Source organism: Diuraphis noxia, unplaced genomic scaffold (genome assembly GCF_037042655.1).
Source record: "Diuraphis noxia isolate RWA-SAM2 unplaced genomic scaffold, SU_Dnox_SAM2 contig0001, whole genome shotgun sequence".
Lineage (NCBI taxonomy): Eukaryota > Metazoa > Arthropoda > Insecta > Hemiptera > Aphididae > Diuraphis > Diuraphis noxia.
The window spans coordinates 71733081-71749832 of NW_028301711.1; the positions used below are offsets into that span (position 1 = coordinate 71733081).

At 25.8% G+C, this 16752-nt stretch overlaps 3 protein-coding genes across 4 annotated transcripts in view; 1 reads left to right on the forward strand and 2 right to left on the reverse strand.

The window, feature by feature from the left end:
- LOC149061589 (zinc finger MYM-type protein 1-like) overlaps positions 1–10702 on the forward strand; it is a 72065-nt gene extending 61363 nt beyond the window's left edge. Inside the window, exon 2 of one of the 2 annotated variants that reach the window (XM_089218239.1) lies at positions 10207–10702. In XM_089218239.1, the coding sequence (XP_089074365.1) occupies positions 10207–10702 (496 nt within the window). The remainder of the gene's footprint in view (positions 1–10206) is intronic. The other variant, XM_089218240.1, reaches the window with a different exon arrangement.
- Positions 6093–9439, reverse strand: mRpS18B (mitochondrial ribosomal protein S18B). The gene is made up of 5 exons (XM_015512518.2): positions 9257–9439; positions 9012–9150; positions 7476–7573; positions 7262–7392; positions 6093–6647 (listed from the first exon to the last, which is right to left on the reverse strand). The coding sequence occupies exons 1-5, from the start codon at positions 9338–9340 to the stop codon at positions 6515–6517; spliced, it is 585 nt and encodes a 194-aa protein (XP_015368004.1). The 5' UTR covers positions 9341–9439; the 3' UTR covers positions 6093–6514.
- A 1473-nt stretch (positions 10703–12175) lies between the features above and the next one.
- Positions 12176–14403, reverse strand: LOC107164632 (uncharacterized). Its single transcript, XM_015512519.2, has 3 exons — positions 13631–14403; positions 12684–13362; positions 12176–12619 (listed from the first exon to the last, which is right to left on the reverse strand). Exons 1-3 carry the CDS (start codon positions 14401–14403, stop codon positions 12176–12178), a joined length of 1896 nt encoding a protein of 631 aa, XP_015368005.2.
- Positions 14404–16752: the final 2349 nt, after the last annotated feature.

The window sequence follows — 16752 nt, forward strand, 5'->3', positions numbered from 1 at the left end:
GCGGCATTGATAAATGTGAATGAATGAATACAATTATTATTTTATTATTATCATTAAACTATTTTAAATTGTCTCCGAGTATGGCATATATTCACAGCACATAACCACCTCGTGGCCAGAATGGTGGAATACACAGTCAAACATATTATATAAACATTAAACTGAATGTCTTAAGTTTAAAGACTCTAGAAACAAACACCACATAATATGAGTACCCAGTGTTTGTAAAAATTAATATGTATTAATGTATTTTTTATATTTTTTAGTTACAGTATGAACTATTTTCAAGAATCCTTGTTTTAAATTTTCAACTATAAAGTAATTAAGCAACTTTCGAGATTTTGATAAATTTGGGCTTTAAATACCTACTTATAAAAAAAAAATGCCGCACCTATAAATCTTTAATATTTTTTACTGCAGCTATTAAAACAACTTATAAGAAACCTTGCATTAAATTTTCATTTTCATGTTTTAAGTCCCTTGACCGAGCAAAACATTTTTTATCGTCAATAATTTAAAAAAAAACTAACATAACTTGAAATTTTCTTATGCCTATAAATAGCTTAAAAAGAAAAGTAATATTTCGATAAATGTCTGTTGTATAGAAATTTATATTATAAGCATTAAGTATAAATTTCATGTACCTATACGGTTGTTTCATTTAGAGTTACTCTAAAAAACAAAATCTATTTTTTTCGAAAACTGGTTTTGCGTAAAACTCAGGTTTTCTTTAATTTTTTGTTCGTTTTTCTTAAAGGTTTTGAAAACTACTAAGCATTTCTTTGACCTCTCTTCCCCCCTCAAGGTACTAACAAGATTTACTCACCTAACAAAAACATGCTGTTGAAGAAAATCTAAGCATTTTCACTGCATCAGAAGCTTATGACAGATAAAAGAAAGCACTGCACTTCAATGTGAAAGCAATATCAATATTCCTCCGCTCAGAATCTAAAAATAATTACATTAATAATTTGTATAATGAAAAACAAACATTTTTTAAAATTGAAAAATACGTACAGGCAGCTTCATTTATACCCATGAAACCATAACACCTAAAAAATAGGACTAATAGGAGGAGGTTCAATAAGTGATATAGTTCCTGGAACCACGCTTTCTAAGTGCCAGTAAGAACATAAAACATAAAACTGTATAATACCTATATGGTATTAGTTATTTTTAATAATTTAAATTAGAAAAATAAAATGAGACGTTTGCCACTCCAGTCATCGTACCTTTGTACAATATTAGTATAATATAGGTAAATAATTTAATTTCTTAGTACAAAATGTCGAATAACAATATAATATAATGCATGTGTATATTATTTTTACTTTATAGGTATGTAGATCAATCAACTTGGCATCGGTACATAGGCGCAACTAGACCTCTAAAACGTGGGGTGCTATACTATTAAAAACATAAATTGACGTTATTTTGTTATAATTATAATAGTTAGATCTAAAATATCAAAGGGTGCTAAATTAGAACTTGAGGGTGCTAAAGACCCTTTTGCATTGCCCTTTATTACATCATTTTCATTATTGTATACGAAAAACGATTCTGAGAGAAGACGGTTTATCTGTCTAGGATATATTATAGATTATTAAAAATTTTCAAATCTTAGATTTAAAATAAATTTTTTTTATGAATTTTCTAGCTTAAAATAATTTGCAAATTTTCGTGATTTTTACGTATGTTGTCAAAATTCAAACTTTAAATGCTTGTAAAAAAAAATTGTGACTATGCATTTCTTTTATTTTTCAACTACTATTGTAAAAATATGTTAGGAGCCTTGTATTAAATTTTCAAATATTAGATTTAAAAAGAAAAACTTTTATGAATTTCTATAAATGTATAAGATAATTTGAACATTGTCGTAATTTTTACGTATTTTGTCAAAATTCAAACTTTGAATGCTTATAAAAACAAATTGTGACTATGAATTTATTTTATTTTTCAACTGCTATTGTAACAATATGTTAAGAGTATTGTATTAAATTTTCAAGCTTTTCTACCCAACAAATAAATTTTTATCGATATTTATTTTTAAAAAATGAATAATGATTGAAAATTGCAAATACCTATGAATAGTTCAAATTAAGTTGAAAATTGCATGGTGGATAGAATATACTTACATAAACATTTGGTGAAAATTTCATGCATCTGTGGTCATTTTTTTTAAAGTTACATCAAAAACAAAAATCGATTTTGTCGAAAACTGATTGTGTGTAAAATTTCCCGTTTTTTCCTTAATTTTTAGTTTGTTTATCCCGATTATTTAGAAAAATATTGAGAATTTTTTACTTTTGACCCCCCAAAGTATCAACTAGATTCACTTTCTGATCGAACGAGGTACTGAAATCAAAAATCGAAGCACTTTTACTGCCCCAAAACATAATGACAGACACAAAAAAAAACACACGCATCATGGTAAAATCAATACATTCATCTCTCCACTCAGAATCTAAAATACATTAATTTTACATAATCATATCAAATATCATTTCAAATACATAATTTTTAATTACTTACTTAAAAACTGTGATGGAGATTAATAACTTACAGAATAATAAAAAATTATTAAAAAGTATTTAAAAATTAAAATATATGATTTTTCTGCCTAATTGTATATGTGCATTTTTATAAATTGTGTTATTATTGAAGAATGTACCGTTTGTTACTTTTAAGTATTAAAAGTATTTATATAAAATGAAAAAGTACGTTCAACTTAATATATACTTGTTACCAGCTAGTGTATATTTAAAAATAATTCGGACAATTTGGCGTTTGATCTAAACTAACATTTTGATTTTCTGTCTTCGTAGTAAGTTTTAATAAATTTATATATATTTCCCTCAAGGCCTCAAACTATTTCATAAGAACTTAGATTTATTTTATATTTTTATGTTTTCTCTTGTTATATAATATTATGTTGACGTCATTTGTCAATAAATATAGTTGAAAATAGTTGAAGGGCCAACTTCACGAAGACACGTCAATGTTATTGCAATAATCGAATTTAATTAAGTCATTATAAGTTATTTGTTATTATTTTAAATTGTTCACCAAGTATAAATATGTGTGAACAATATTTATACAATAGTTACTTTTTTAAACTGCCATTAGGTATAGCACCTTTTCATTAATTATTAACTCTTAAATAGCTACTATTTAACAATATAGATATAGGTACCTTGCAGTAACTGCTACTTACATTTTATTTCTAAACCATAAAATGAGTCTTAATACTAAATCGATGGAGGGGGGTCAGGGTTTTGATCATGGTGAGTAAATTATTTCCTCCCTTAGATTTTTATCCAGTTACACCACTGCCTTAAAGTATAAGTATAGGTACCTATATGTTTTAATTCATATATTGGGACCGTCTCCACTTATAGAATCGTTTTTTGTAAATGCAATGAATTTTATTTGAATTCAATTTATTTAACACATTTATTATAAAACACTCGACAGTCGACACCTATATACTTCAGTACAGCAGAGCAATAAATACTCATTTACCCACTTTTTAGTACATAAGTGCTACAGGATCGTTCCGATTGAGTAGATGGTTGATATTCGTTACAGTTTATTTTGTTACTTCAAAACTGTTTAGGACGTCTGAGTTAATTTCTTTATTTACTCAATAAAATGTCTGACATGCAAGTTCTGAAGCAATAGAAAAGTAATTAAAACCAGTTTTCAAAAAAATCGATTTTGTTTTTTTGGTGTTTCTAAAAAAAATACCGTATACGGCATACATGTTGACGAATGTTTAGATTTGAAATTTCATAATATAGGCATAAGAAAATTTAAAATTGTATAAGTTTGTATTTAAATTGTTGATAACAAAATTTCATTCGGTAGTACTTAAAAATTGAATAGAAAGTCCCTCATAAGCTGTTTTTAGTAGAAATTAAAAAAAAAAGTTATACATGAAGCCGCCATCATATTTGGTATAAAAATATACCTACTACCTAGGTACCTACTATACGGAGTGACCTATTTTTTAATTTTGTGTTTTTAAGAGTGTTAAAACATTATTTAAAAACATGCTTATATATTATACTTATCTGATGCAGCATTCTTAATACATGGTTTTTCAAGTGATTGTACAAAATTTGAAAATTTTTCATCAGAAGTTATAGCAGTTTCAATGCGGGTGTCCTCTTATTTTTTATGAGCATCTGATGTTAAAACTTGGATTTTTTTAATTTGGGTAAATAACGAGTGCTGTAAAAATATAATCAATTGTTATATTTTTATCATCACATTCTTTAGTAGCTATATAAAGTTATATTTATCATAGGCACATATTATCATAATGTATATTATGTACCTATATAAACTAAACAATAAACAGTAATTTAATGCACCTAATTATAAGTAACAGTTTTCGAGCATAGCTTGAAAAAATATTGAGTCATAAAATGTATCGATCTATGTAATAAATAGGTTACATGCAAATTTGAGCAATGGAAATTAACTAGTTAAAATTAAATTTTTTTAAACTTTTAAAATTTATTTCCTTGTTAGTTAATTTTCTAATTAACTTATGAACTTAAACTAATTTAAATTATTATTGAAATAACCTATCTTTTATATTCTGAGCGTAGTAAATGAATGTATTGTATTTATAAAGATATTTTTTTTCTATATATCATCAACATTATCGATTGTACAAATGTTTTGATTTTCAAAATCACCAACTTTTCTGATATAAAAGTGAACCTAGTTGGTACTTGAAAGTTGGTAGAGATATAAAAATGGAAAATTCCCAATAATTAATCGGCTAAAATATATTTAATATAAAAATTATCTACTTAGAACAGTAAAATTATATTTAAATAATAAAATGGATCGAACTTGAATTTCGATCAAATTCAGCGAGCTATAGCGTTATGCAGGTGCCTATAATATTATAATAATATTGGTCCCCTTTAGCTTGATAGTGTTCGATGATAGATGTGGGGAATGGTGTGATTTTGTGAAGTTTCTTGAAGATTCTTAAAAAAAATATATAAAATCCAAAATAGTAGAAAATAACTGTCAAAATAGCAAAATAAAAATAAATATAACTTATAAATATTAATAGTAATCAATCAATGAAATACACAGGATAATTATATTGAAAACAGTTTCTGATCCATTTTGAAAATCTAATTTTTTTTTTTAATTATTATTTTAAATAAAAATGTTTTTAATTTTATTATTATCATGTGGTGATTGGGAGAAGGAGGAAAATATGACTGTTAAGATGCTAAGTCTCTACCCCTTAAATAGCGTTTTTTTGAAAATCAAAAGTATATAATGGAAGTATAAAATTTAATTTAAGTTAGTAATTGGCTTTAAAACATTCTAAATTAACCTTACTGAGTATTTACTCAATTAGCATACATTTAAAATTAAATAAGATATAATAAATGATAAATTATTAAATTTTCATAAATAGGTATTTAAATTAAAATAAACTATATTAACTTTATAAACATTATATTATAATCATGCCATGAATAAAATTATAGTGTTAAAAGCATCTGAAAGATTATTGACTTAATTCTGTAATTATTTTTTTTAATTTTTCTATTGAAAAGTGATAGTATTAATATTTGAGTATTTATCATATATTATATATTGAAAATAGGTAGATAACTTTTGGAAATTAAAGCGACAATATGCATTTTTTTCGATTATAGATTTGACATCTTAATGTTAAATCATTGGAATATAATCTACTTTTCAATTTTATTTAGAGATGAGATGAATAAAATGTGAATTTTTTCTTTAAGGTTAATTAAGAAAATGATAACTGGTAATAAGAATTGAAAATTTCCAATGATAAAATCCAAGGAACAAGAATTTCAACTATAAAATAATATCTTTTTATTTTAAATTACCTAACCATAACATTATAAACTACTTTAATTAAAATATTGTACACCTATTATTATTATAAAACTTATAATCTTCAACAAAGATACATCAAAGCAATAATGAATTGCATTTACAAAAATATCTGATAGAAATATTTGTAGAATATTCAAGAATTATCATAATAAAATTTTAACTAAACAAAAATAAAAACATCAACATTTGTAAAATAAGTTGTTTTATATTTAAAACATATTTGTGGAATTATTATTATTATGACTAATGAAGTTTTTATAAATTTAAAATTACAATTTAATCCATATAAAATACTTTTGAATTAACTCCATTTATCGTAAATATTCATAAATTTCCTTATGTTGTAATTATCATATTACATTTATAAACATCTTTGAAATTATTTTTTTTTGGTATAGATTGACTGCTCACATAAATATAACTATTGTAGCAACAGAATTATTACTTATTTGTGTATATTTTAGAAGTAATACAATGGTTTAGTATGAAAATATTATAATTAATATTTAAAAAAAAAATAACACTAATATAAGAATGTGCATCTACAAATCAAACAAGTATTTCTGTACAAGTTCAGTTACATTATTTATGTACGATCAATTTTACACTAATTAGAATTTTTAAATTCATCATAATTATAATGTTTGATTGGAAGATCAAATTTAATAAATCCCCAGTCTTTTGCTTTTTTTACGGCAACTATCAATTTTTCGTGTTGTTTTTGGCAAATTCCTGTTAATCTGAAAAAAAAAAATTATATTATACAAATTATTAAGAAAATGTTCGATGAACTATTATTATTTGGAAAACAGATATTGTCTATTAAGAATAATTATAATACCGTAATAGGTATAATTTATTTATACTTCTATAATATAAACAGAAAATAATTTTATACATAGAAATGTTTTAATAATATTGTAATCTACTTAATACATATATATCCTTTTAAATATCATAGAGTATTGTTTCTATATTTTCTCAATACAACTGCAGTGGTGTACATAGATATTTTCAATAGGAGTTGTAAAAAAATAATATGTATATTTTAAGTATATTTAATATATTATACTCAGTTAAAGTTAAGAAACATTGTCAGCAGCAACTAATTTTTTTCAGGCTGCAGTCAGGAAACACTAATTTGTCCCCCCCCCCCCACACTATGTTAACTATTTATTCACTTGTCATGTAATATTGCCCGTCCAAACACACAAGTTGGCCACCAACTATATTTCTAAACTTGAACAGAGTATATATTATTTAAATTTTTAAATTTTCAAACATGTATACATATAGTAAAAAATGCCAAGTTGAGGGTTTCAACACATTTGTAAATATAAATTATTATACATACTTATAGGATAATAGTTTTCCCGAATAAGGAGATATGAATTGTTTGAGCAAATCCACATTTTTGTAGTCGAGTATGAGGTATTCGTCACGACATACTGGACACGGATTACCAGTTGAAATCTTATCAGATCTCTAAATATGAAAATATATGATTATAATTAATGAAATTCAAGTATGAAAAACTATTCAAGTGGTTAATTTAATTTACAACTCACAATACACATTTTCCTAGTTTTTTGTGGTGGAATACTTCCTTTGTGATTACGCCGATATTCTTTCCATACGGGATTATTTCCATAAGTTAATTTGTATGCTGTAAATAAATAAAACAATTATATTACTTTACTTATAATTATTTTAAATTAAAATGTAACAAGAAAAAATATAATAAATTTTCAATAAACCATTGCAAGTGCAGTTAATACTTATAAGGCTATTTTAGTACTAGATTTTATTGATAAGTAATATAATATGTAAATAATATTAAATACTCTTTATTTATTTATAATTACAATGTTTTTGTTACTCTGAAAGAGATATATTGAAAATGAAATAATCAAGTTAATATGTAAACATATTTTTTGTTTATGAACACCTATTCATTCATAAACACATAATGAATGTTTGCGGATTTCATTGAATATCACAGTAATTTTATGGGGCTGCATAAAAACCAGGATAATAATTACAGGAATCAATATTTTTGGGAGAATATTTTTTTGAAATGATATAGAACAATATTTCTAAGAAACTTAGGAGGAAAGGTACTATACAATGTATTATTTTCTTAAATTGATATTTTTACAGGAATTGTAAAAAACTAGGATAAAATAAATCCATTAGGAACAATATTAATAAGGATAATATTACTCAAAAATACAAAATTCGGGGCTGAAATTAAATAAAAATCTTACTGTAATTTTAATCCTGTTAATTAATATACCTATTTATTTATTTAATTTTATCCAGATTTTTAGAAACCAGAATATTGATTAATATATTAAACAATAGTTAGTATTATTTCAACAAACACAATTCTTAAAATGTATTTTACTTTTTATATCATCCAACTTTGGGTGATTTTAGTAAATATTAATTCAAGAAAATACTATTCTTGTATTATAATATACTATATAATATTAAAATATAATATTCCTAGATTATATTATCATTTGGTACAAATGATATTCTGAACTAAAAACATAACCCAATATTTTTTTCAAATTAAATTAGTTTCTGATTTATATAGGCCCGCCATAATTTACCAAGTAAAGATAATAAGAAAAAATCTATTAGATAGCAGTCCAAGAAAATACACTAATATCCAACAAGAATGATTTTATTGTTTTTAAAGATTTAAGGCAGTAATCTTTTTTAATTAAGTTTTCTAGTAAAACTACATCTAAATTTAATATAATTAAATAACTATATAGAATTAGAAACAATAGTGTTATTAAATGTCCTTCTTTAGGAAAATTGTTAACATTATAAATCCTGAATTGTATATCAAATTAAACTGATATAAATAAAAACCTAGTTTTTTAACTAGAAAAAAAATATTTTAGTGTTTATTGTCAGCTACTGTCATTAATTAATTAACTTTGGAGCAGTACTGATAAGCAGTTCTCTATCATTTTTGGTTCTAAACATGAAAAAAATCAACATGGTGATAGAATTCTTAACTATAATTAATAGTAAATAACCAAATAAATATATTTATTTATTCTAGAAAAATATTAATAATTTCATACCATCACTTTTTAGATATTCAATACTAGTTTCGGGTGAAATCACAGTCGACCTATCTTTTGGCGAATCTCGTTGCACTTCATCTTTAGTCGACAATTCATTATATTTGACCACGTTTGTAAATACACTTCTTCCGTTTTTCTAAATAGAATAGTCCGTGGAAACAAAGATTAATTATTTAAAAATATACGTATATAATTTATTTTTATTTTATTATAATTGTTATAATGTATTGATGTAAACTTACAGGCACAATGTAGTTCCCAGTAGATAGACCACTTGATGTTTTGAAAAATGTAGACGACAATGTACGAATGGTATTCAAAAACATTTTTAGTGCACCCAAAATATAATAAATTATTAAAAATGTATAACAAAAAATAATGGAAAATGTGTTTCTGCCGTTTCTGGCTCATTCGTTGTCTCTTATCAGTCATAAGGTTCCTGACAGATAAGGCAGAAATTTGTTATGAACAACATTTTGCTTGAAACGACATTTTCTCCAAGCCCATATTTTCCCAAAACCTTAATCTACTACACGGTCACACAGAATAGATGGTCATAATCGCATGAATATAGCGATTCACGTTTGTTATGTTACTGAATTTAAACAGTACGTCAGTACCAGTGCCGCAACAACCGGGGGTGCTAGGGGTGCAAAGAACCCCCGGGCCCCCTGTAAATCATAACAATGGGCCCCGGGCCCGTGGCCGAACTATTTGGAACTTTTTTTCTTTTAAAATATTTATTTGTCATTTAAAAATTATAAAATATTATTAACTTATGAGTAATGAGTATGTTTAACAGTTATCGCAACCCGCATCGCCAAGACACGCCATACAAGACGTCTTATTTAGGTGTATTATATAGGTAGTGACATTTCCAAGAACAATTTATACATGTACAGAAAAATAATGGTAACAGTCGTTGCCGGATAAATTGAGCAGGCATCGGCGGCGGCGGCGCGATAACGAAAGACCCAGGGCCCAGGGGTACGCAATTGTGGTGCGCCGCGCGGTCAAAACACACCGCGACTAGTTTGGGATACACCGAAAAGTACCGCCGCCGCCTGCTCAATATATCTGGCAACGACTGTACAAAACATATTTTTCCTATTTATAGATTTATAGGAAATTACAAAATATTATTGATAAATCCCAATTTCCTATAATAATATAATCACTATAATCACAACCAGCAAGAGCGTTTCAAAGGACTTGAAACAGTTTCAAGAAATTTTGACTTTTTACAACCACTGAATTTAATTAAGTACAGTGAAGAGAATATAATTAAGTCATGTTATGACTTCATTTCATTTTATAGTACTGATGTTTCGTCTGATTTGACCAGGCAAGTTTTATCATTAAGAGATTTTCTAGGAAAAACTGAAATGAAAACAATAAAAGAATTGTCTTTATATATTATAGAAAATGATATTTCATCACTTTTTAGTGAAATACTTACTGCCTGCATAATTTTTTTGTCTCTACCTGTAACTGTTGCATCGGCAGAACGCTCTTTTTCAAAACTTAAGTTGATTAAAAATTATTTAAGAAATTCAATTTCTCAGGAACGGCTCACAAATATAAGCATTTTAAACATTGAAAAAGCAAGAACAGATGAATTGAATATTGATTACATAATTGATACTTTTGCAAATCAAAAAGCAAGAAAAAAAAACTTTTTAAAGTAAACATAGTATTAAAAATTACCCATATTTAATAAAATCAATTTTATTGTTATTTTTTTATTATTTATTATTTTATAAATTATATATTATGTGTTTTCATGAAGATAGTGTTTAATATATTTTATTACTAAGGTGTTTCACAAAGTGGTTCTTACTATCTTATTATTTTATCAAAAAATAGAAACTAATGAATACATTAGAATAATGAAAATTATTATTTATTATGATAATAAAACAAAGTCCTAACCAAAGTTATAACAAAATAATGATTCTCGAATTTCTTAATTTTGCTATGTTGTGACGGCTGATTCCCAATTTAAATGCAATAAACATTTAAATTGGGAAAAGAAAGAAAATAAATGTTTTTAAGTGCCGCTATCACTGCTCCTCAGTCCTATACTTATCTATGGTCCTCACTTATATGTGTTCAAAGCTCTACCTATCTGTAAGCAGTATAGCAGTGAATATTATATTAACCACATAACATAATGTATATAGCTAAAAACTGACTCAGTACCTATATACTTTTAGCATTGATTAAAAATGTAACAAGCAATATCTACAGGTTACGGCTTAGTAAATAAAACTTAAAAGCAATGGGCAATGACAATGACTAATGAGGAATCTATATGACTTTAATATGCAGAACAAACTAACTATTTAATTGAAATTACTTTTTAAAAGTTTTTTCCACAGAGTAACTGGTTATTTTCTAAATTATTTAAAAGAACTATGAATGTAGAATGTACCTAATACCTATAATAATAAAACACAGGGACTCTATGATATTTAAAAAAGATTAAAAGCCAATTAAATTTATTTTAAATTCCAAAAAGTTTGGATGATATTCAACAATAATATTGTACTCGTAGATGTCAAGAATTTTTCCAACGAAAAATAAATGAGTTGCGATTCAAAAATTAAATTAAATTATAATTATTTTAACCGTAGCTATTATGGCTAAAATATGACATTGAGTTTAGGGCCGTATATTTTTCACAATTATTTTTTTAATAATCGTTTACAGGTTTACACATAACTTTGCTTCAAATATTATAAGACTCGACTTTTTAAATGAAAAATTAGTGTTACGTCTTACGTGATAAAATTAATGGATGTTATTTAAAAATATTTAATGTAACAACTATAATGAGTAGCTAACGTAATATTATTGTTACTATTTTCAAAACTAATTTTCCTAATACCAAGTTTATATTATTATCATTATTATGTAGTATGTACCTTAATAAATTTAAGGACATTTATTTACAATAAAACCTAAGTATAACTTATCGTTAGTAGATCAAATTGACAAATTCATTACCTAGCACCTACTCGATAAAAAACACTTCAATAGAGCAGAGAAGAGAAAAAGAAAGAAAACATAAACAATTTTGTTTTTAATTTTCAAAGTTTCGATTGATTAAAATTTGCAAATCTATACACAATCAATTTTGATTAATTGCGTCAAACTACCTATATAAAACTTTTTCTGAAAGATATTGGTTTTCTCCTGTTTTTCGAACCATCCGTATCTTTTTCATTAAACATTTTTACAATTTGTTCAGCTTGTCTTTTCATATCATCTCTAGTTAAGATGTATTCAGATTTTTTTGGCATATCTGCTGCTTTACTTTTTTTTATTAAAAGAGAGAATTTCATATTTTTCTTCAATATTTCTGCGTGTAGGAATTCTTGAACTTTATACACATACATCGCACGAGCAAAATTCAATTTTTTGAAATCGAATTCATCCGGTATAATCAAATTACACCATCCAAACTTTCCATTAATTATAACGATCATTGATTTTATATCTTCTATTGATTTCATTAATTCCTCAGTGGCAGTATCTACATTATTGGTTTGTGAAGTCAGATTTTTGATAAATTCTAATTGTTTAGAATCGTCAATTGAAACCTAAAATTCCGATAACATTAAACTGTTAGATATTTTAAATATTTAAGTATAATAAAACACTTACATCGAGTTTTTTAAGTATAATTTTAATATTGTCCAAGTAGAAATACAAATCATTAAACAATTTCAAATAGTAAGTTTTGATTTTTTCAAGTTCAGATATTTTTTTATTTTGGTCATCAATGAATGCTTTGAAACTCTCCACTTGTTTAGTGAATTCAATATCTTTGATAGTCAAAAGTTTCAATTTATCGATAGTTTCTTTTTTATATAACTTTTCCTTCAATAATAAATTCTGTAAAGCCGTTCTTAAAGTTGACAACTGGCTTAATTTTATTAAATCTTCTTTAGTACATTCGACACATTTTACTAAATCTTCAATATTATTATACTCTAATTGATTAAGTATGCAATCGGCGGCTATCTTATCGTTTGTTGGTTGACTATCACTAATAGTTATATAGTCAAAGATATTTTCAGGAAACTTATAGTCGATATATGAAACATTTGTGTTATTTTTTAAATTGTTCAAATATTTAGTTTTGTCATCTGGATGGACGTAGTGCATTATTCCAAATTGTGAAATATTACCACACCAATTATTGTTTTTATTATTTGTTTCTTTATGTTTACTAGTTTCAGCAATCGAAGTAGCTTTATCAGTTGTATCAATTGCCCATGGAAGTTCTGAATAAAACTTTTCTTCAATTTTTGTGACCGGCTTCTCTTGCATTAATGACTTTCTAAATTAAATAACAAATTTAGTGTGTTTATTCATTTGATAGCGATGATCGACTACGTAATTAATTGATAATTAAAAAATTAATTCTTTTTGCGAATGGTATCTTATGAAAAATAAATAAATAAAAAATATTCAACAGTAGATATATTGTAATACTGCATAAATATATTTAAAATTTTTATTTGTATAACGATTGATTGCATTTATTTTAAAATCTTGAGTACCTACACTGTTTTATAAGCTTTAAACATAAATATTATATAATTTACCTACTGCGTTCCATTGAATCCATTATTGCATCTATTTTGTCTATGTAAGACGTGTTTGTATTGATACATTTTTCATTAGCATCCTTCTCAGAAAAATAACTTTTAATATAATTTACTGAGTCTTGGTTAAAATTTGTACCAGTTTCAATTTCTTTCATAATGATCACGGCCATTGATTTAGCATCATTCTGTAATTGTTCTATTACTGTGTCATATTTGATTAAATTTTGTTTAACATCATCCACCATTTTTTTTGTTGTTCTTTTGGTCGAGTCAACCAGTGCAGTTCTCTTAATTTTGTTTACGATTTTTCCCATTATTGCTTCCATTTTATTTCTTTTGATATGTTGATCATTTTTCTTTAGAGTCGGATGTCTGTGTATATCCTCCAATTTTTTTTTTGCTATATTAAATCGCTCAATTCGTGCATTCGATGCATTATTAATTGTGTGTATAGTATTATTCATGCTCAATTTTATTTTATCTGGACGTAAATGTCTATATCTTTCTAACAAAATCTTATTTCCAACACCAGATAAAATTATATCTTTAAAGTCTTCATTTACCACTTTAAATTCATCATGATATTTTCCAATATTTTTTTTCAGATTTTGAAGATGAATATTTTCATTTAGCATATTGACATCCATTTCTGCAAGACGATCATGTTGCTCTGCATCTCCCAATTTTGTAATATTTTCCATAATGTCACATTTCAAAATATTTGTCCATCGCTTATCTTCCATCATTTCCACTCGTTGATATTCATTCATATTGTTTTCTTAAGAAATTTGTTTTTCATAAATAAAATTATAAAACTTTTAAAATTATTTTCTATGAATTATTGAAAATTTGTTGATATAAGATTTGTTGTGTAACTATAAAATATTATAATCAGATATAATATCTCGTAACCGTGAGATAGGTAAATATACCTATTGTAAACAGCTGAAACTAGTTTGGTTGAACCTCATTAAAATATATTAACTAAACAAATATAATAATTATAGATTTCGAAGACAATGGTATACAGAGTAACAGACTATTCAAAAACAACGATGGCATGGCGCTGATATGCAACACATGTAATAATTAATATTTTGTTTTTGTATAAATGTTTGTTAATAATTTAATATGTTATGATTTCATTATCATACTGTCCATATTTAATTTATAATATTATTATGTTGTTTACTTGTGAAATATATTATTTATTATTATTTATGTGTGTCTTGTACCTAATTACTGTTTGAGTAGAGAACTATGAGAAGGAATGTAACATATAATGCTACATAGCCCAGGCCATAAGCTGTAGTGGTATAAATTATACTAGTATAAATACTAAAATAATAATTATTGGTTTTATAAAAGTATTTACTGTTTTACTAAAAATTATCAGTGTCATAATATTATACACATTTGAAGGTACCAAAAAACTTTCTAAAAACGTTAAGTATAACAGAAAACTAAACCAAATTATTCTACAATACAAAAATTCATATGCAATAATGGACAATAGAAAAATTGAAAACAAAAACGTAGTAACTATGTTACGATAATTGTATTTATATTTTTATTTATAAAAATATAGAAACGAATACCTTTTGTGTTGGTCCGATTTATTTTATTTTCGAATTTACCATCATGACTGAATAATTTATTATGTCACATTGACCCTTGGGATAAGTGATAATCAGATTTAGTGCTATCTGTCAAGTCTTATTGTTTATCATTGTTAGCCGTAGCCTAATCAGTATTAACCTTTTTAAAAGTATATAATTTTAGTATAATGTATAAATTACCAATAACAATTGTTAATATGGCATAAATATGAGATATCGAAGAATTTGATATAAGTATTAATTTAAATTATATAAATTATTTCAACTGGCCCATTATATTTTATTAAGGAGTCCATACAGTGACGGACTTAGGCCAGGGGCCAGGCCCCTCGATGTGGCTGCAATACGGTCAATACGTTTGCGCCAAGCAAATTAGCCGAAGGCGTCCGTTTTATCTTTTTTTACATAATATGTAAAACCACGTAAACACGTAACATAATTCTAATTTAATTATTTAACACATCCATCACAATTTACAGTGACTCGCACGACAACAATTAATGTAGTAATAATGTACAGCAAAGCGGTACCCACTTATCCATATTTGTAATATACCACACGTCAAGTAACGATTTTTACCCAGTTGGTCCATATGTGACGTTGTGTCGTTGTAACATTGCGGAAACATTGCAGGCACAGTGACGGCGAACGATGAGAATAAATGTAACAGGAACGTAGTCGTTATGTGCGTTGAATGAGCATCTACAACTATACTGTTACCGCCGCTTACGCCGCCGAAACTGAAGATAAACGCGACTAGTCCCTGTGATCCTGGTACGCGGACTCCGATAACGTGCGTATACGTTTTTATAGTAAAATATGAAGAATGATGTCTCAGATTTGCGTCAGGTCGTTAATTCATGTGTGATAATTATTTAGTTTGGAATGCATGTTATGTGCAGTGGAAGTTGCTGGGGTTAACCAAATATTTCCTTTATCTTATTCATTCATTAATGTTCGTTGTACCTATCTGCTTACTTTACAGTTTTACATAGTTGTGATTGTTTCTATTGATATATTATTTGATTACAGTCGTTGATTTTAAGTAATTAGTCATTGTATGATAAGTATTTAATTTATAGATTCAAACTATCCAAAATATACCCCAAAAATATTAAGAATTAAGATTTTAAGATTACCAAATTAATTTTAAACTGTACTAACTGTATATAGTTGGAATTATAGTTTACGTATAGAAATCGAGAGTTTAACACGTTTTAAAAATGAGCTTTCCTAACTTGCTTAAATTAATAATTAATCGTTTAAAAAAAAAATTTCATAATATTATTAATATTACCTATTTAATGTTTTTTTTAAGTTAAATTTATTAATTAAGAAGGTATTCTATTGCAGAGAATATAGACACATCCTTTTAATTTATTTTTATGAAAATATTGCGCAATAAACATATTATATAATATACCTGTTTTTAATCATAAAATAAGTACCTAAGTGGTTAAGTAGGTATTTATATATTTTTACTCAAAATAATCATAAGTT

Bases quoted from the DNA above. Each gene is read 5' to 3' on its own strand.
- mRpS18B (XM_015512518.2), bottom strand. From the start codon at position 9,340: ATGTTTTTGAATACCATTCGTACATTGTCGTCTACATTTTTCAAAACA. The intron at 9,151-9,256 runs GTAAGTTTACAT...TATTCTATTTAG, and splicing joins CTGGGAACTACATTGTGCCT to AAAAACGGAAGAAGTGTATT. The intron at 7,574-9,011 runs GTATGAAATTAT...ATTTATTTACAG, and splicing joins TGAATATCTAAAAAGTGATG to CATACAAATTAACTTATGGA.
- LOC107164632 (XM_015512519.2), bottom strand. From the start codon at position 14,403: ATGAATGAATATCAACGAGTGGAAATGATGGAAGATAAGCGATGGACA. The intron at 13,363-13,630 runs GTAAATTATATA...TATTTAATTTAG, and splicing joins GATTCAATGGAACGCAGTAG to AAAGTCATTAATGCAAGAGA. The intron at 12,620-12,683 runs GTAAGTGTTTTA...TCGGAATTTTAG, and splicing joins TTATACTTAAAAAACTCGAT to GTTTCAATTGACGATTCTAA.